Raw genomic sequence first — 17,245 nt, forward strand, 5'->3', positions numbered from 1 at the left:
CTTCTAGGAACACTGAAATTGTTTCAAGCCTTATAGTGAGGGAATTATAACCTTTAAAAGGAAAACACTTGTAATTTGGTTTTTCAAATTTAAAAGGATATTATTAATTGATTATTTAGTAGCAAAATGTTTCATTAATAATGAAAACATAATCTATAGACAAAAATGTTTGGATTTTTAAAAAATGTATTATTTTGGGTGTCGGCCGGGGTGGATCTAAGAGAAGCTTGTGTGGTTTTATAGTGCTTTTGTGATAGATGTGCTTCCTCCACGTTGTAAATAAAAGGCTAACCCTGTTTTCTTTCTTTGGCATGTCCTAGAAGTCCTATTCTGGTGAAAACACAGCTAGTGCCATTGCCCGTTCTGCTGCCGCCACGGCTTTGTCTCTCCTTGTGCCAGTTTTCATTATCTCTTGCAAAGAGAAGGTTGAGGAAATCCTGAACATGCTGACTGCCAGGTTACCTGGGAAACCAAGTGCTGATGAGTCTCCAGCCGTTCAAATCCACATGGGCCTTGCTTTAGGGATGTTTCTCTCTCGCTTATGTGAAGAGAAACTCAGGTACAGTGTATTAAAATATTCCTGCTTTTCTTCTTTGTGATTTTTTGCAAAGGGTTTTGTACCCATACACACCTATACATAAACATTGTATCTGAGCAACATGTGTTTGCTAAACTTTCTGAGATGGGGAAGTTGATCCTTTCTTCTTCTTTATGAGTAAATTTATCTATCTAAAACACCATCATGGAGGTGTTCATGTATTTTAAGAGTTGCTAGTATTAAAGCGATTGGTTACTTGAAAATCATTTCATGCTTACGTGAAAGCCCCAGGTACCTATGTGTGGTGGACATGAGAAAAGTCTAATCTCATGGTGCTCCAAGTAAAAAGCTTCTTTTTTTCTGGTTTATATGGGATGAAAATAACTGCCAATCTTTTGTTGATATCACTGTAAAATGAGAGGAGAGGATTGGCATATCTCTAGTGCCTAAGGGGTGTTGGAAATCACTGAATCACCTGAGAACTACATGTACCCGGCTTTAAATATTGCTTTTTTTTCCTGTGCCCTAGCCACATTTTTATAATCCTTAAAGAGTCTTAATCTGTGCATATTATACTGTGTGCTTTGTTCACTTTGATTGCTCATTTTTGGACTGCTAACTTGACCCTTGAATGGAGCTAATGGAATAGACTCAGGTGGAAAATTCCACTAAATCGGAAAGGTTTTTTTGGTGCATAAGTCTACTTTTGTTTTGTTGTTCATACTGCTTATTCTTTATTTTCTAGCAAGTCTCAGAATTTTATGTATCTACATTGATTGTAGTGGGATACAACATGAATATTTGCTTATCATGAATATTTTGATGTCAGTGACTTGGAATTATCCCTGTTTTCCTACATTGGAAATATGATAGTAGGGAGAGGCATTCTGTTGTGATATTAGATTCTTTTTAAATTCCTGGTTGGCAGAAATTAGCTGTCCAAAGGCAAGAACTGGTGTTGGTGTGGATAAACTAGATGACACTATGCTATATTTATTTCAGTTTGAGACTATTAAGTTCACAAACATGAGTATGTGAAACTTTTATGTGAATTGGTATTGATTTGGGGGAATACCATATTTCAGATGATCATTTTCAGCTCTTAGAAACATCTGTCAGATGATTGGGATGATTCTGTTAGTCTTTGAGGCCATAAGTGCAATATGGCTAGAATATTCATTTTGTCCTGTTCACCATCACTAATAAACATAGATCTTGTTCTGGAGATGAATAAAAAACTGCCCTTTGCATGTGATTTGACTGTTACATATCTTATGTGTGTGACAGAACACAAAGTATTTTTAAAGACTTAAAACTTGAAAGTGATTTTTTTCCCTTTGCTAGTATGCTACAAATGACAGTCTCTTCACCATCTGTGTTCATGCTCTTTCTTTGGTATCTTTTCAAGCAACATGTTTTGCAACTAAAAATGAGCCGTGGCAGTTTAATTCGAGGCAACTCATTTCATCCTATTCTGGCTCTGACTACTTTCTTCACTAACTTAGGAGGAGATGCTGCTGCTTTTAGGCTGACAAGCTTGTATTTGTGGTTAACTTAATCATGCTCCCTGGAGAAACCTATGATGATTCCCCCAAAACTCTTGACCCTGCTTCCTAGGTTGTCTTCCACTCCTTTTGTCTAACTTGAATTCACACCTGAAGGAAACGCTGGGCAAAGACATCAGGAAGCTCCTTCCTTAGCTGAGCACCCACTGAATAACTACAAATTTTGACTTTGCCCTGATGTTCCTGTGTTTGATAGCGTTCTGCTTCTACTTAGGGTCTGTGTGTTAGTAATGCCGTTACTAATATAACTATTCATGGCTCCCACCTTCCCAATTTGTTGGAATTGAGGAATCTCAAATATTTGCCTTTTGATACTAATAAATTTTTTTACCAGGTAGTAACAATACTAACAGATAATTTCATTTTTGGAGAAAGTTTAAATTTTTTTCTAAAAGCAAGTGTTTTGAGAGCTGTTGATTTTGACTAGTCAGTGACATCAAATGTATCCCAATGTGGTCCTTTAATGGGAACAGAATTAGGACGGTATGTTGTTTTTCAGAGACTAAGAAATCACCGTGTAGAAGAGAATTATGAATCACATCTGTAATTGCAGCACTTTGGGAGGCCGAGGTGGGCAGATCACATGAGCCCAGGAGTTTGAGACCAGCCAGACATGGTGGCAGATGCCTGTAGTCCCAGCGACTCTGGAAGCTGAGGCATGAGAATTGCTTGAGCCCAGGAGGCTGAGGTTTCAGTGAGCTGACATTGTGCCACTGCACTCCAGCCTGGGTGAGAAAGCAAGACTGTCTCAAAAAAAAAAAAAAAAAAAAGAGAATTATGAAAATCATTTCGTTTTTTGCTAAGGCTTTTGAAAAATCTCTTGAATATAAGTTCCAATCTAGAATTTGTTCAGAAGACTCCTGAATATTGTTCCACAGCTTCTTGCTTCTGTCATAACTGCCAGAAAATACAAGTATGATTTCTTTAGCATTTGTTTAGGATATTTAAGTATATTTTACTCCAAAGGACAACTTTTATAGGATTTATTTAGCTAAAGCTATTAAATCTATGTGTGCGATGCGAGGGGTGTGCGTGTGGGTGTTTGTTTCATTGCAAAAAATCCTTCACCTTGAGCAAAACTGCTGTAGTCTTGGTTTGGGAAAATGTTTTAAAAAGTGCTCTCTGGTTGTCATTCCTGGAGTTACATTCCACTTAGCATGATCTGAAGTAGCAATATGAGAGTTAAGATGTATGAATCTCTCGCTACTACAATGTCAGTGATGAAGCCCACAAATTGGCCTGAAGGGACAGCCATAGAACCTTTTAAGTTTTATTTTACTATGCAAGTCAAACTTCACACCCAGACATTTATAAAATCATCAATTGCTGTATAAATGCAAACACATATAGGTCTAGGATTTTCTCCCCTTAAAAAAAAATGTAAGTAAAGGAATAGAATTTATAACCTCCACAATTGAGACATGAAATCAGAAGTGACAGTCTTTGCAAGAAAGAGGTTTGGAATGATTATTGATAATGTCAGCTTAATAGGTTAAGTATTCTGAAGAAAATCACTTAAGCATTCTTAGAAATATTAATTTGGAATTCTGAATTTATTTTTTATTTTTCAATGACTTAAAATTTGAACAGGCTGAGAAAAATCAAAAATAGGAGATTTTGTGTTTTTTGGTTTGCAAGTGATTATACTGCTCAGAAACCCAATTATTGAGTAATTTGTCAAACTTAGTTTCTGTAACTACAAAATAAGCATATGCAACTCATCAATATTGTTACTTTTTAAAAGAGAAATGCTGGTATTTCCAGTAAAATATTGAGAGAATAATGTTGTATTAAGCATTTTGGACAGCTGACTAATTTTAAATAATTCATTGTTTCCCCTTGATCTTTATCCAGTGATATATCTGGCCAAGAGATGAACCTTCTTCTGATGAAGTCTTTGGATGCCCTGGAAAATTGCTGCTTTGACACTAGTCTTGAATACAAGTATGTTGTTCCTATTTCCACTCTCACAGGTACTTAGACATTGCTTCCTACACTGCCATAAGTCTTGCATGCTATGGAGAAATATTTTATTTTTTTTATTTTTTATTTCCGTAGGTTACTGGGGAACAGGTGGTGTTTGGTTACATGAGTAAGTTCTTTAATGGTGATTTGTGAGATTTTCATGCACCCATCACCTGAGCAGTATACACTACACACAATTTGTAGTCTTTTATCACTCACCCTCTTCCCACCCTTTCCCCCTGAATCCCCAAAGTCCATTGTGTGATTCTTAAGCCTCTGTATCCTCATAACTTAGCTCCCACTTATGAGTGAGAACATATGACATTTGGTTTTTCCATTCCTGAGTTACTTCACTTAGAATAATAGTCTCCAGTCTCATCCAGATTGCTGTGAATGTCATTAGTTTATTCCTTTTTATAGCTGAGTAGTATTCCATTGTGTGTGTGTGTGTATCTCACAGTTTCTTTATCCACTCATTGATTGATGGGCATTTGAGTTGGTTCCACATTTTTGCAATTGTGAATTGTGCTGCTGTAAACATGCATGTGAAAGTACTTTTTTGTGTAATGACTTCTTTTCCTGTGGGTACATACCCAGTAGTGGGATTGCTGGATCAAATGGTAGTTCTACTTTTAGTTCTTTAAGGAATCTCCACACTGTTTTCCGTAGTGGTTGTACTAGTTTACACTCCCACCAGCAGCGTAGAAGTGTTCTGTGTTCACCGTGTCCACACCAACATCTATTATTTTTTATTATGGCCATTCTTGCAGGAGTGAGGTGGTATCGCATTGTGGTTTTGATTTGCATTTCCCTGATCGTTAGTGATGTTGAGTGTTTTACCATATGTTTGCTGGCCATTTGTATATCTTCTTTTGAGAATTGTCTATTCATGTCCTTAGCCCACTTTTTGATGGACTTGTTTGGTTTTGTCTTGCTAATTTGTTTGAGTTTGTTGTAGATTCTGGATATTAGTCCTTTGTCAGTTGTATAGATTGTGAAGATTTTCTCCCATTCTGTGGGTCGTCTCTTTACGCTGCTGATTTTTCCTTTTGCCGTGCAAAAGCTCTTTAGTTTAATTAAGTCCAAGATATTTATCTTTGTTTTTAGTTGCATTTGCTTTTCGGTTCTTCATTATGAAATCCTTGCCTAAGTCAATGTCTAGAAGGGTTTTTCCTGTGTTATTTTTAGAATTTTTATAGTTTTAGGTCTTAGATTTAAGTCCTGGATCCATCTTGAGTTGGTTTTTGGGTAAGGTGAGAGCTGAGGATCCTTCTGTACAGTTTTATTTTCTTACATGTAGTTTGCCAATTAAGCTTACATGGAGCTTACCAATTACCCCAGCACCGTTTGTTGAGTAGGTGTCCTTTCCCCACTTCATGTTCTTTTTTTTTTTTTTTTTTTTTTTTTTTTATATTTGTTGAAGATCAGTTGGCTGTATTTGGGTTTTTTTCTGGGTTATCTATTCTGTTCCATTGGTCTATGTGCCTATTTTTATACCAGTACCATGCTGTTTTGGTGAATGTGACCTTATAGTATAGTTTGAAATCAGGTAATGTGATGCCTCCAGATTTGTTCTTTTTCTTAGTCTTGCTTTGGCTACGTGGACTCCTCCAGAAAACTCCCAGAATTGATAACAGAATTGAGCAAAGTTTCCGCACACAAAATTAATGTACACAAATCAGTAGTTCTTCTATATACCAACAGTGACCAAACTGAGAATCAAATCAAGAACCCCACCCTTTTTATAATAGCTACAAAAAACAATAATAAGATACTTAGAAATATACTTAGGAATATATCTAATCTACAAGGAAAACTATAAAACACTGCTGAAAGAAATCATAGATGACACACATGGAAACACATCCCATGCTCATAGATGGGTAGAATCAATATTGTGGTAATTACCATACTGCCAAAAGCAATCTACACATTCAGTGCAGTTCTCATCAAAATACTACCTTCATTCTTCACAGAACTAGAAAAAACAATCCTAAAATTCATATGGAGAAATATTTGTAGGATGTAATTTTGAATTCCTTTGCAGAGAGTTTTCAGTAATAAATAATAAAAAAAACTTATAATTAAAGCTTCCTTATTCTGAAAACCATGTTTCAGCAATAGACAAATTGCTTAAATTCAGAGTAACAACTATTGTTTTGCAGCTTACACCTTATATTACTAAGACCTTAGTTTTGACTTATGTTTATCATATGAGGCACATGTATGGGGACATGGATGCATGACTTAATCTTTTTTTTTAAAGTATTTCTTTTTATTATTTATTTATTTATTTATTTAGACATCATCTCACTCTTGTTGCCTAGGCTAGAGTGCAATGGTGGAATTTCGGCTCTCTGCAACTTCCGCCTCCCGAGTTCAAGTGATTCTCCTGCCTCAGCCTCCCAAATTGCTGCATTACAGGCATACGTCACCATGCCCAGCTAATTTTGTATTTTTAGTAGAGGTGGGGTTTCACCAGTTGGTCAGGCTGGTCTCAAACTCCTGACCTCATGTGATCCACCTGCCACTGCCTCCCATAGTGTTGGGATTACAGGCGTGAGCCACCCTGCCCAGCCCACTTAATCTTTTTAAAAATCTGTTGAGGCCATTTGAATTTGATTGGGCTAAGAGGGCCTTTGACTGATGATTTATGTTTCCCTGTGAAATAACGTGGCTAAGAAGTAGAAATGGAAGCAAACACATTATATCAGGGATTACCAACCTGCTTAGCATTAAGAACCTTTCCCTTCCCCATGCTAACCCCATAGTTTTTAAGGATTTTTGTCTATTAAACTAAATACTTTAAAATTTATTTTCTCATTTCAGTAATGAAAGATAAAAATGAAAAGGAATAATCAAAAAAGAATACTCAAAAAAGTGTTAAACACACTCATTTAATGAGATATTTAATGTTTCAGTTAGTCTATGTGACTTGTGTGGGTGAATATATGGTTTTGTTAGGCTTTTGGAAATAATGACATTCTTGAGGGAGCTACATCATAGGTTTTTGGACTTCCACGTGTTTTGGAACCTCAGGCATGAATCCTCTGGGGTTCATTGTTACTAGGAACTAACAGATTATAAGCATTAACTTCCAGTTTATTGACTCATTTACCTTTTGATATTATGGGCACTGCTCAAATATGCATTAAATCAGTGTTTTTATTTCTGGCCTTTAGGAACATAAGTGCAAAGCTACATACATACTTTCTATACCGTTAGTTTCAGCCTGACAAAAGGGTAAATGATATGGTAGTGGTAGCTGCATGTGTAAAGGATTTCATCAGGAATAAATAAAGTAAAATGTCCATTTAGTAGGTGGTAGTTATGGAATCTTCTTTCAGATACAGGCTAAGATTGGAGAGGAACTAGTGCCACTCACCTAGTTTATCAAGAAACACTTTTGGGGTCAAGTGACTTCTTAAGAGTGTGGTTTGAATATGAGTAAAGAAAGAGTTTGATGGCATGGTTGAAGTCTCTTGAATGTAGAAAATGATTAATGAGAAAAATAGAGAAATTTAGCTGTTATTTGAATTCAGTGAAGAGTTGAGATTTTGAACCTAATCCATGCATTTGTATTGTTGCCTTTTACAACCAAGGAATAAGATATTTTTATGTCTCTTTCCATCCCTCCTGCCTCCTCATACCACCCAAAGATGTTCATTATAGCTGTAGCTCAAGATGTTATAAAGTTTGGAAAAAAATTGAGATTAAGATGCCACAAGCTTCAGCCAGTGGCACAGTCAGGAATGTCTTTCAGGCATTGTCTCCATCAGTTTTCAGGAAGGTTGTTTAAATGTGAGGAGTACCATGGGGATGAATTACCCACCATGCAGATGCTGAGGTGCTTAAAAACTTCGTATGTCGGGCGCGGTGGCTCAAGCCTGTAATCCCAGCACTTTGGGAGGCCGAGACGGGCGGATCACGAGGTCAGGAGATCGAGACCATCCTGGCTAACACGGTGAAACTCCGTCTCTACTAAAGATACAAAAACTAGCCGGGTGAGGTGGCGGGCGCCTGTAGTCCCAGCTACTCGGGAGGCTGAGGCAGGAGAATGGCGTAAACCGGGAGGCGGAGCTTGCAGTGAGCTGAGATCCGGCCACTGCACTCCAGTCCGGGCGACAGAGCGAGACTCCGCCTCAAAAAAAAAAAAAAAAAAAAAAAAAAAAAAAAAAAAAAAACTTCGTATGTCTAAGCATATTTAACTTTAAAATTTATTTTTATTACTAATAAGATTCTTATTCCTTCATCCTTACTTTCTTTCTTGATTCTTACCGTCTTAATGAACAACTGTATTGGTAGGCCTGGACTTCCTGTCCATTTAATGGAAACTTGCCTATTAGAGCCCAATTAAAAGCTCAGGCGCTTCGAGAAGCCCTTCCTCCATCCTCTCCAAACTGTTAGTCCTACAGTTAATGAAGTTTAGTGCTTCATCATTACTAATGCTCTCTAGGTGTCAGTCCTTATGCATTTCTGGTTTTGTTTTGTTTTGTTTTGTTTTTTGTTTTTTTGAGACAGGATCTCACTCTGTTGCTCAAGCTGGAGTGCAGTGACACAATCGTGGCTTACTGCGAGTTCAACCTCCTGGGCTCAAGCAGTCCTCCTGCCTCAGCCTCAAGTAGCTGGTACTACAGGCATATGCAACCATGCCTGACTAAATTTTTTATTTTTTGTAGGAACAAGGTCTTGCTGTGTTGCCCAGGCTGGTATTGAACTCCTGGCCTCAAGTAATCCTCCCAACCTTGGCCTCTCAAAGTAATGGGATTACAGATGTGAGCCACTGCACCCAGCATAGTTCTCTTTTTGGTTCACATTCAACTGATACTTACTGAGCAGTTGTATACTGAGCTAGGCATTTTCACATCTGTTTCTCATGGACTTACATCCATGTCACAACCTAAACATGATACTGAAGTGGGAATCATCATCACTTTGGTTTACAGATAAAGAATGTGAGTCTCATATAGGAGGCTTATTCAAGGTCATATACTTAACAAGTGGCAGAACCAAGAGAGGAACCTAGGACATCTGACTTCAAAGCCATTTTTCTTACATAACACGGTATGGGTAACACAGTTCAATAGAAAGAAAGCAATTTGATGCTTGACAGTATGCTGTGTATTTATTTTTTTCTGATGTGCAAATGTCACCCACATTTTTTTTTTAATTTTTTAATTCTTTCTTCTGCTTTTCTAACTAGACCCAGACCTGAAAGCCTGGCTCATGGTGTAAAGTATTCCCTTATCTAATGAGATTGCAGGAGTCTAGGGCAAGCCTCCCTCAAGTGAAACAGTGGAAGTCTTACTAGAAGGTAGTTAATAGATGTGGGAGCATGCTCCCTCAAATGATAGAATTCACCCAGAGCAAATTCACCGAGCTTCCCTGATTTAATGGACGTGTCCCTACTGAAAGAACCGCACACCTGGGCTGGCTGGTATTGGTGAGCCTGTCACTGACATTTTACTGCCATCTAGTGGTAGCTCATTGTGCCATTGTGATCCTCACAGCCCTAACTGTAGTCATGCAGTCATCAACGACCCAAGCTTTGGTTAATTACTACTGAGCTTTTACAAATACGATAACATTTGTATAGTGCTTTGCCCTTTACAAAGCACTATACAAATGTTAACTGTTATTAGAACTACTTATTAGATGGCCTAGTACTTAATCTGCAGGATTGCCTATGGTAAACTAGGGAATTGAAGATTCATCTCTGATTAATGTTAGAAAAAAATATAATTATATCTGAGTTGATACAGCAACACAAACATCAGAATTGCTTAGCTTTTAAGTTTCAGGATTTCTTTTGCTGGTGATATTTTAATATACTCTGATAATAGATTCAACTACGTAATGACTTAATAGTGTATGGAATTTAAAAACTCAAATTCTCTTTATCGTTTGTTAGCACTCTTACAGAACATTTATGTTAGCAATTCCTAAGTTCAGTTTTATACCCAGTATTATAATTTGTTTTTATTTCCTCTGTTGAAGACACCAACACCTAATTCCTTTTTGCTTTCAGTGGACAGAAAGATATAAAAGCCAACTCTGCCCAAGCTATTCTTGGTTCAAAGCTGGCAGACATATCAAAGAGAAGCTAGAATGAGGTAAATATGTGGAATTGCTGAACTAAGCACCTGGGGGAACATTTTAAGATTTAGGACAAAAATAAACACATTAAAATATAGAAGATTTAGACATCAGAGGGAAATCAGGAATAAAGTTTTAGGATGACGTTCTTGGTGCATACTGGAAAATTGAGTGAAATGAGAGGGGACCTATTTAGAGGGGCAATAGGTGTATATGCCGTAACAGTGACATTGGCACATGTATATACATACACTGTTATATATTCATCTGTTACACCAGTCAGTTAACTGCCCTTGTAGCAATGAATAGAATCACTAGTGAATTATAACCTTGCTTAGGTTATAGTAATAATTGCTGTGATAAATTTTAGGTAAATGTGGACTAGAAACAGAAACGTCTTTTTCAAAGCCTTAATGTCTCTATCCCCTGAGATGATAAAAGAGGGGCTTCAATCTAGGGGATAGAGATTTTTGTGTGCCCAGGATAGCGTGAAAAGCAAGACTTACATACTTCCTTGTTTATTCAGAAAGATAAACCCTATTGGCGTGAGCTTTGAGAGGAATTTGTTTTCCAGATGAGCCTAGTATTCCTCTTTCTGCAGTTAGCCTGGCAAGAAACAGAAACTGAATTTTCTTGGTTGAATCTTGCATGATATGTTTGGTGAATTCTACTACTCATAAAATTTGCCTCCTACTAAACATAAGAATCAAGTCTTGCTTTTTTCTTCTGTAGATCTTCTCTCTACTCTAGACTCTTAAAATTCTTCATTTGGTTAGTTCTTCAGCTTTCAATAAATACTGGTTGAGTGCTTGTATATGCCAAGCAGTATACTAGGTGCAGCAGATACTGTGGTAGAGAAAAAACAGAAAAGGTGTACCCACCCTTATGGAGCTTTGAGGCCAGGGAAGCGATAATAATCAAACAATCCCCCAAATAATTTTCATCAGAGTTTATAATTAAAATTGTATGAAGTAAATTAGCACAGGGTGCTGTGGGAGAGTATTAAAGAGGCTCTCTGCTGGGTGAGGAATGATGTCTCTGAGGAAGTAACATTTGAAATCTTAAGCATAGGTAGCAGTTAAATAGTCAAAGAGGGAACAACGTCAAATTTGTCAAAGTATTAATCAAATTTTGTCTAATTATATCTTTGGTCTAATTCTGTCAAATGGTTGTATGCATCAATATAGATTCTATACTTCCCTGTAGATTCTAAATAATAGCAAAGGCTTTACATTCATATTAGTCAAGAGTAGCCTTTCCTCTTCCATAAATGTGATTAGTCTCAAAAGCATGCTGTATTGAGATCTTAGGTGTTGCTTTAACTGGTCAAAAATGCATTATGCTAGTTGAGCTTGTTAAATTTACGAAGCTGTAACAGCAGTTCTGCCTGACTAATGATAGATTGTTACTGTAGTAGCTTCTTTACGAAGGATTTTTGAATGGCTGATTGTTATGCAACAGAAACTAGAAAAACACACTTGAGATATGGTGCTTTCTCATACGTATTCCATCATGGCACCATGCAGGGCACCGAGAGGGGCCTTGGGTTTGGCAGATGGGACAGAAGGCTAGAAATAAAAAAATCCTCTTGTATTGGCTGCGCTTTGCTGGATGCTCTCTGTGTGACCTTGAGCAAATCCTGTAGCCTGTCTATCCTTCTGGGTGTCTTCTTTTAGGTGTCGGTGCTCCATTTGCAAAGAGGTGTTGGGGGAAGTAACTAACATGCTTATAAAATGATGCAAATGTTCTTGACACTGACTAAGGTGATAGATGCCGTTTAAGAGCAAAATGACCTAACATGTGGGCATTGAGATACATTATCGGAGAAATGCCCTGGAGTGTCTTCTTCGGCAGCAGATATCATGATGAGAGGCAAGGCAAGCCAGAGTAAGGGTGATTTCTGAAAAATATTGCATTTTCTCCATTTAAAAGACAATGACAAAAGCTTTTTTCTTTAAAGTAAAGTGTTACCACAAGCTGCCTCATCTTACCATACTATCTTGAAGTTTTCTGAGAGAACAATTATTTTCTTTAAATGGATATGTATTCATTCAGGAGAATTGGGACACAAAGCCCTAGATTTCAATTGAATTGTCACATGGGGTAACTTTTGACAAGCCTGTCATTTGTCCATTTTCTCTTCTGACCCAGTGGTATTCTGCAAGATCAGAGGGGAGAGAAGGATTAATGTCATTGTGCACAAATACACAGTTTCTTTAGGAAAGAAATTCCACTTGTTGAAGTTGACTAGGAAACATGAAACACTTAGCAGTACTTCATAATCATGCCTTGCATTTATCTTCATTGCTATTAGTCAGATGTCCTCAGCTCACATCCTGAATTTTAGTCTTTTCTCTCCTTATGCAGTTGATCACAGTATATTCAACATGCAGGTAGGGGCGATACAGGAAAATCTACAGCATTTCAGTAAGGGCACAAATAGAGCTGGTTTATGCCTTTTCCTCTTCTCACCCATAAAGTTTAAGTCAAACTATTTCCTGCTTTTGTTTTTATCTAGGGGGTGCACAGCACTAGCATGGGCCACAGATAGCTGTTTAGATGTCAGGTGTTCGTTTTGAGGGGAGAGGTGGGTGTACTTGTCAGGGATGATGGGGCACACCAGCTGCTAGGCAGCAGAATTTGAATCCAGCCATCTCACCGAGGTTTGAGAGCACTGTAAACCCCCATGGTAAGTGAAGAGCAATTATGTGGATGTCTTATGATCCTAACACCTCATCTTTTTTGGCATCCAAGCACGGGCTGTATATTGGGAGTTGGACTTGTTCTGTCCCTCATGAGCCACAGCAGCCAAATGCAGTCCCGCGTTCACGTGGCAGCATCGCTTCGGAAGCTGTCTGCGTACCTAGATGACAGTGGGAGCCAGAGCAGAACATTTCAGGAGGTAGGAGATGGAGGTTACATTTTTTCCCCTCTGTTCTCTTTTGTTTTCTTCTTGCCACTTATTTTGGACTTATCATACTTTGGTAGCCCTATAAATTAAGTTCTTCCTCAAAGAGAAAATCTGAATGGCAAACAACCAATGTTAGATCATAAGTTTTTCAAATTGTGTGGCAGTTTAAATCAACTTAGACTTAAATGTGGCATATAAGATAAGAGCCTTTAGTGAATATAAAACCTAACTCAGCATCACTAGAAGGCACTTTCTAAGAAGAGCTGCAATTTCTGGAAGAAAGTTAAATAGAGATTTTTAGAATTGTGCTCAAGCCAAATGTAACTTTCAAAAATGGCCAGGAATAAGCTTCAGAAACTGCCGATCAAAAGGCATTTAATTTTTTAAAATGTCAGCTAGCATAAAATATTATTGAGGAAATTCCCTTTACCATACTTAAAAAAAAGTTTTTTTCTGCTGTGGTGCAAAAATAGGCAGAATTGGAGTTCATGTGACCCAGTTCATGTGTGTTAACCATATTTTTAGATGGAACATTTCAGGCATGTGTCATGCCCGTCTCTGTTTTGTCCAGGTGAAGCTGGACCGCTTGTACTCTTCTTTGAGAGGAGCAGAGTATGACCTCGTGGCCTGGCCTGATTCTCTCTCTCATTAGAACAGATTCTATTTTATCCCAGCCTGCCCACGAGCTATTGATGAGTACATAATGGCTGCTGTGTTTCCCTGCTCAGCTCCTCTGCTTTCAGCAATAGGACTTGTTGAATTGGTGAATTTCTTTGGGCACAGAGGAATGAAGTTTTGTTCTAAGACATGCACTACATTTCCATTTTTAAAGCAGTGTAAAGTGTGATTTAAAAGTACTTATTTTTTTTACGTACAAAAGAGAAAATCTTGCAACCGAGGAGCAAATTGATTATAAATGAAAGCAGCGTTTTTATAACTGATGCATCTGTGATGTTTTGATTTATAAGGCCTTAAGCAAGCAGTTTTTTCTCCCCTCTGATGTTTTATTATTCAACTTCTACCTTAGAAACCACTTACATTTTTCATGCCGTATCAACCAGTGCTAGAAGTTGAATTTTCTACTTTGTCTTAACAGCATTCTTATAAGGGAGGTTTTTTATCACAAAAATATGAGGTAGCAAAGAGGGCATGATTAAATTTGATGTGCAAAAATTGAGACTCAGATAGATTGGGTGACTTGCCCAAAGTTACTTAGCTAGTAAATGGTCAATTTGGGACATATTCCCAAATCTTGGCTCTACTCCCACCATTCTTTTTTACTAATATTTTATTTATTCATTCATTCATCAACATATTAAGTTCCCACACTAGTGCTATGAGGCAGGTATTAGTATTCCTATTTTATACAATTTGTCTGACTCCAGAATCCATATTCCTGTTCCAGTTATGCCCCACTACTTCTCCTACGGAATCTTAATGGAGCAGTGTTTCACTTCTTTGAATTTCCTCTCCTGTTTGGCCTTGGATGGGAATGCATGGCAATTAATTAGTAGCACCCACTGGTGATGAAAATCTGTTTCCTTCTACTGTTGATAGGTGCTGTACTCTGGCATAATGTGGTAAAGAAATGTACTATTATGAGTCTAAAGACCTGGGTTTGAATCCCTCCTTTGTCACTTGCTAGCTACATGAAACTGAGCTTCAAAGCTCTTACCTATGAAGTAGGAATAGTCATACGCATCATCACATTGTTATGAAATGTTACAATATGAGTTAGGCAGCAAAACAGTGCCTAATCCGTGGGAAATGTGTTTGAATCCAATTCTTACTCTGGAGGGAAGTTTGACAGAATATCTTGTCAACTAAACCAAGTTCTTTCGTTTTTCCTCCTGAAGACACATTTTTCTGCTGTATTTTCTTCTCAGGTCCTTGCCTACACACTTAGCTGTGTATGTACATCAGCGTTCAGTGCTGGAATTATTGAGGCTGCAGAGGCTGAGGATGTTATGAACAAGCTTCGACTGTTAGTGGAGAATAGCCAGCAGGTTGGAATGTGTGCCCTGATTATTTCTCTCTGTGGGTCTCATGCTGCTGCTAAGTTCTGCTTTTGACTTACTCTGAATTAGAGTATAATGGGATATTTTTTGTGTCTAGAACTGAGGAACTTCTAACTATTCTCTTCTCTCACAGCTGTAGCCAACAGTCACAGATGTCTTTTTCACTCCTTATCCCGTCTCATTCTGTAGACATTTTTTTTTCTTTGAGAGTGTATTGACAGACTTTTCTCTCTCTGTAACTGTTGCTCTATAGTTATAAGATCATAAAATATATGGCTAGGGAATATAAGAGTTATATAAGCCTAGAAACAAAAATTTGTAAAGATATGAATACATAGAAGACTCTGATAAAGTCAAACTTCAGAAAATTCAAGGCAGAAAATCTCTACTCATGACCAGATATGTATAGGAAAATTTAAGTACCTGTAAACTAAATTAAATAACCTTAAAATGTTTCCTCTGAAATATTATTCAACCTTAAAAAAGAAGGAAGTTCTGGCCGGCTGCAGTGACTCACGCCTGTAATCCCAGCACTTTGGGAGGCCAAGGCGGTTGGATCATGAGGTCAGGAGATCGAGACCATCGTGGCTAACACGGTGAAATCCTGTCTCTACTAAAAATACAAAAAATTAACTGGGCACGGTGGCAGGCACCTGTAGTCCCAGCTACTCCGGAGGCTGAGGCAGGAGAATGGCGTGAACCCGGGAGGCAGAGCTTGCAGTGAGCCAAGATCACACCACTGCACTCCAGCCTGGGCGACAGAGCGAGACTCTGTCTCCAAAAAAAAAAAAAGAAGGAAGTTCTTATGTGTACTAGAACATGGATGAACCTTGAAGGCATTATGCTAAATGAAATAAACAAATAACAAAAAGCAAACACTGTGTGCTTTTACTTACATGAGCTACGTAGAGTAGTCAAAAGCATAGAGACAGAAAGTAGGTTGGTGGTTGCCCGGGCCTATGAGAAGGGAGAAATGGGGAGTTACTGTTTAATGGGTGAAGAGTCTCAGTTTTTCAAGGGAAAGATTCTAGAGATGGATGGTGGTATTGGTTGCACAGCAGTATGAGTGTACTTAATGCCACTGAACTGGTATTCGCAGTAAAGATGATAAATTTTATGTGTCCATTGCTACAATAAAAACAACTGAAAAAAATATTTTATCTGATTACATATGCTATAGAATTTCCCCATGTGGATTTTTTAAAGGTTTCTTCAGTGTCTTAATATTGATGATAATGGTTTATTGCAGAATTAATTGGTTTTAAGCTTGTAATATTATTGTTACTGTTTTATGGTTATATACCTGCTCAGTTACATTCAGAGTAAGTTTTGAAAAATTGAAAGGTAGAAGTTTTCATATACTGTGCTTATTATGGGATGTTTTCTTTTTGTTTAGGAGTTGATTGACTTCGTGTGGTCTACCTTGGTATTTTCACCCTGACCTCTTCCGATTGTTTGAGCTAAGCTGCTCAGTAGTGCAGTATTACTTTCCTAAAATAAATTACTCACTGAAGCTGAATTCCTTGCAATTAGACCCTGCAGCTTATGATGCAAACCAGTCTAGATTACAAACAAAACAAAACAAAACAAAAAAACACTAAGTATCTGACTTTTCAGATGACAAATATAACTTGTCAGTAGGAAAGTTAGCACTAAACGTGTTTAAGTTGCTAGTTATAAACATTCCAAATCTGTGTCTTTTTTTTTTTTTTCTTTTTCTCACCCCATTTTTATTTATTTATATCAGACTTCAGGTTTTGCCCTGGCTTTAGGAAACATAGTTCATGGATTGTCTGTGTGTGGACATGGAAAAGCTGAAGACTTGGGCAGCAAACTGCTTCCTGCCTGGATCAGAATTGTTCTTACAGAGGTAGAGGTCACCTGTTGTATGCTATTTCATGTTTTTATAATGGAAAAAGAACTACTTTATTGGATCACTCGTAGGAGTTGCTGAGATATATACATTAGTGGTAAAATAATAGGGAATTTTAAATGAAAGAGATCACATACTTTTAAATCCCTTATAAATAATGCATTCTGCCAACTATTATAATTTTTTTGAACTGGCTATTTTGTCTGTGTTTTAATTTTAAGACAACATTTTGTTTTTTGAAAAATAAAAGCAAGAATCTACCCATGATCTAACAACCTT

General features: G+C 37.5%; 1 protein-coding gene across 10 annotated transcripts in view; it reads left to right on the plus strand.

Moving 5' to 3' along the window:
* The window catches only part of FOCAD (focadhesin), a 326,657-nt gene that overhangs the window by 258,877 nt on the left and 50,535 nt on the right, over positions 1–17,245 (plus strand). For all 10 annotated transcript variants that reach the window (XM_033237455.1, XM_033237451.1, XM_033237458.1 and 7 more), the window contains 5 exons: positions 321–559; positions 3,958–4,047; positions 12,919–13,066; positions 14,962–15,081; positions 16,841–16,963. In XM_033237455.1, the coding sequence (XP_033093346.1) occupies positions 321–559; positions 3,958–4,047; positions 12,919–13,066; positions 14,962–15,081; positions 16,841–16,963 (720 nt within the window). The remainder of the gene's footprint in view (positions 1–320; positions 560–3,957; positions 4,048–12,918; positions 13,067–14,961; positions 15,082–16,840; positions 16,964–17,245) is intronic.

The sequence above is a fragment of the Trachypithecus francoisi genome, unplaced genomic scaffold (genome assembly GCF_009764315.1).
Source record: "Trachypithecus francoisi isolate TF-2019V2 unplaced genomic scaffold, Tfra_2.0 Lachesis_group16, whole genome shotgun sequence".
Lineage (NCBI taxonomy): Eukaryota > Metazoa > Chordata > Mammalia > Primates > Cercopithecidae > Trachypithecus > Trachypithecus francoisi.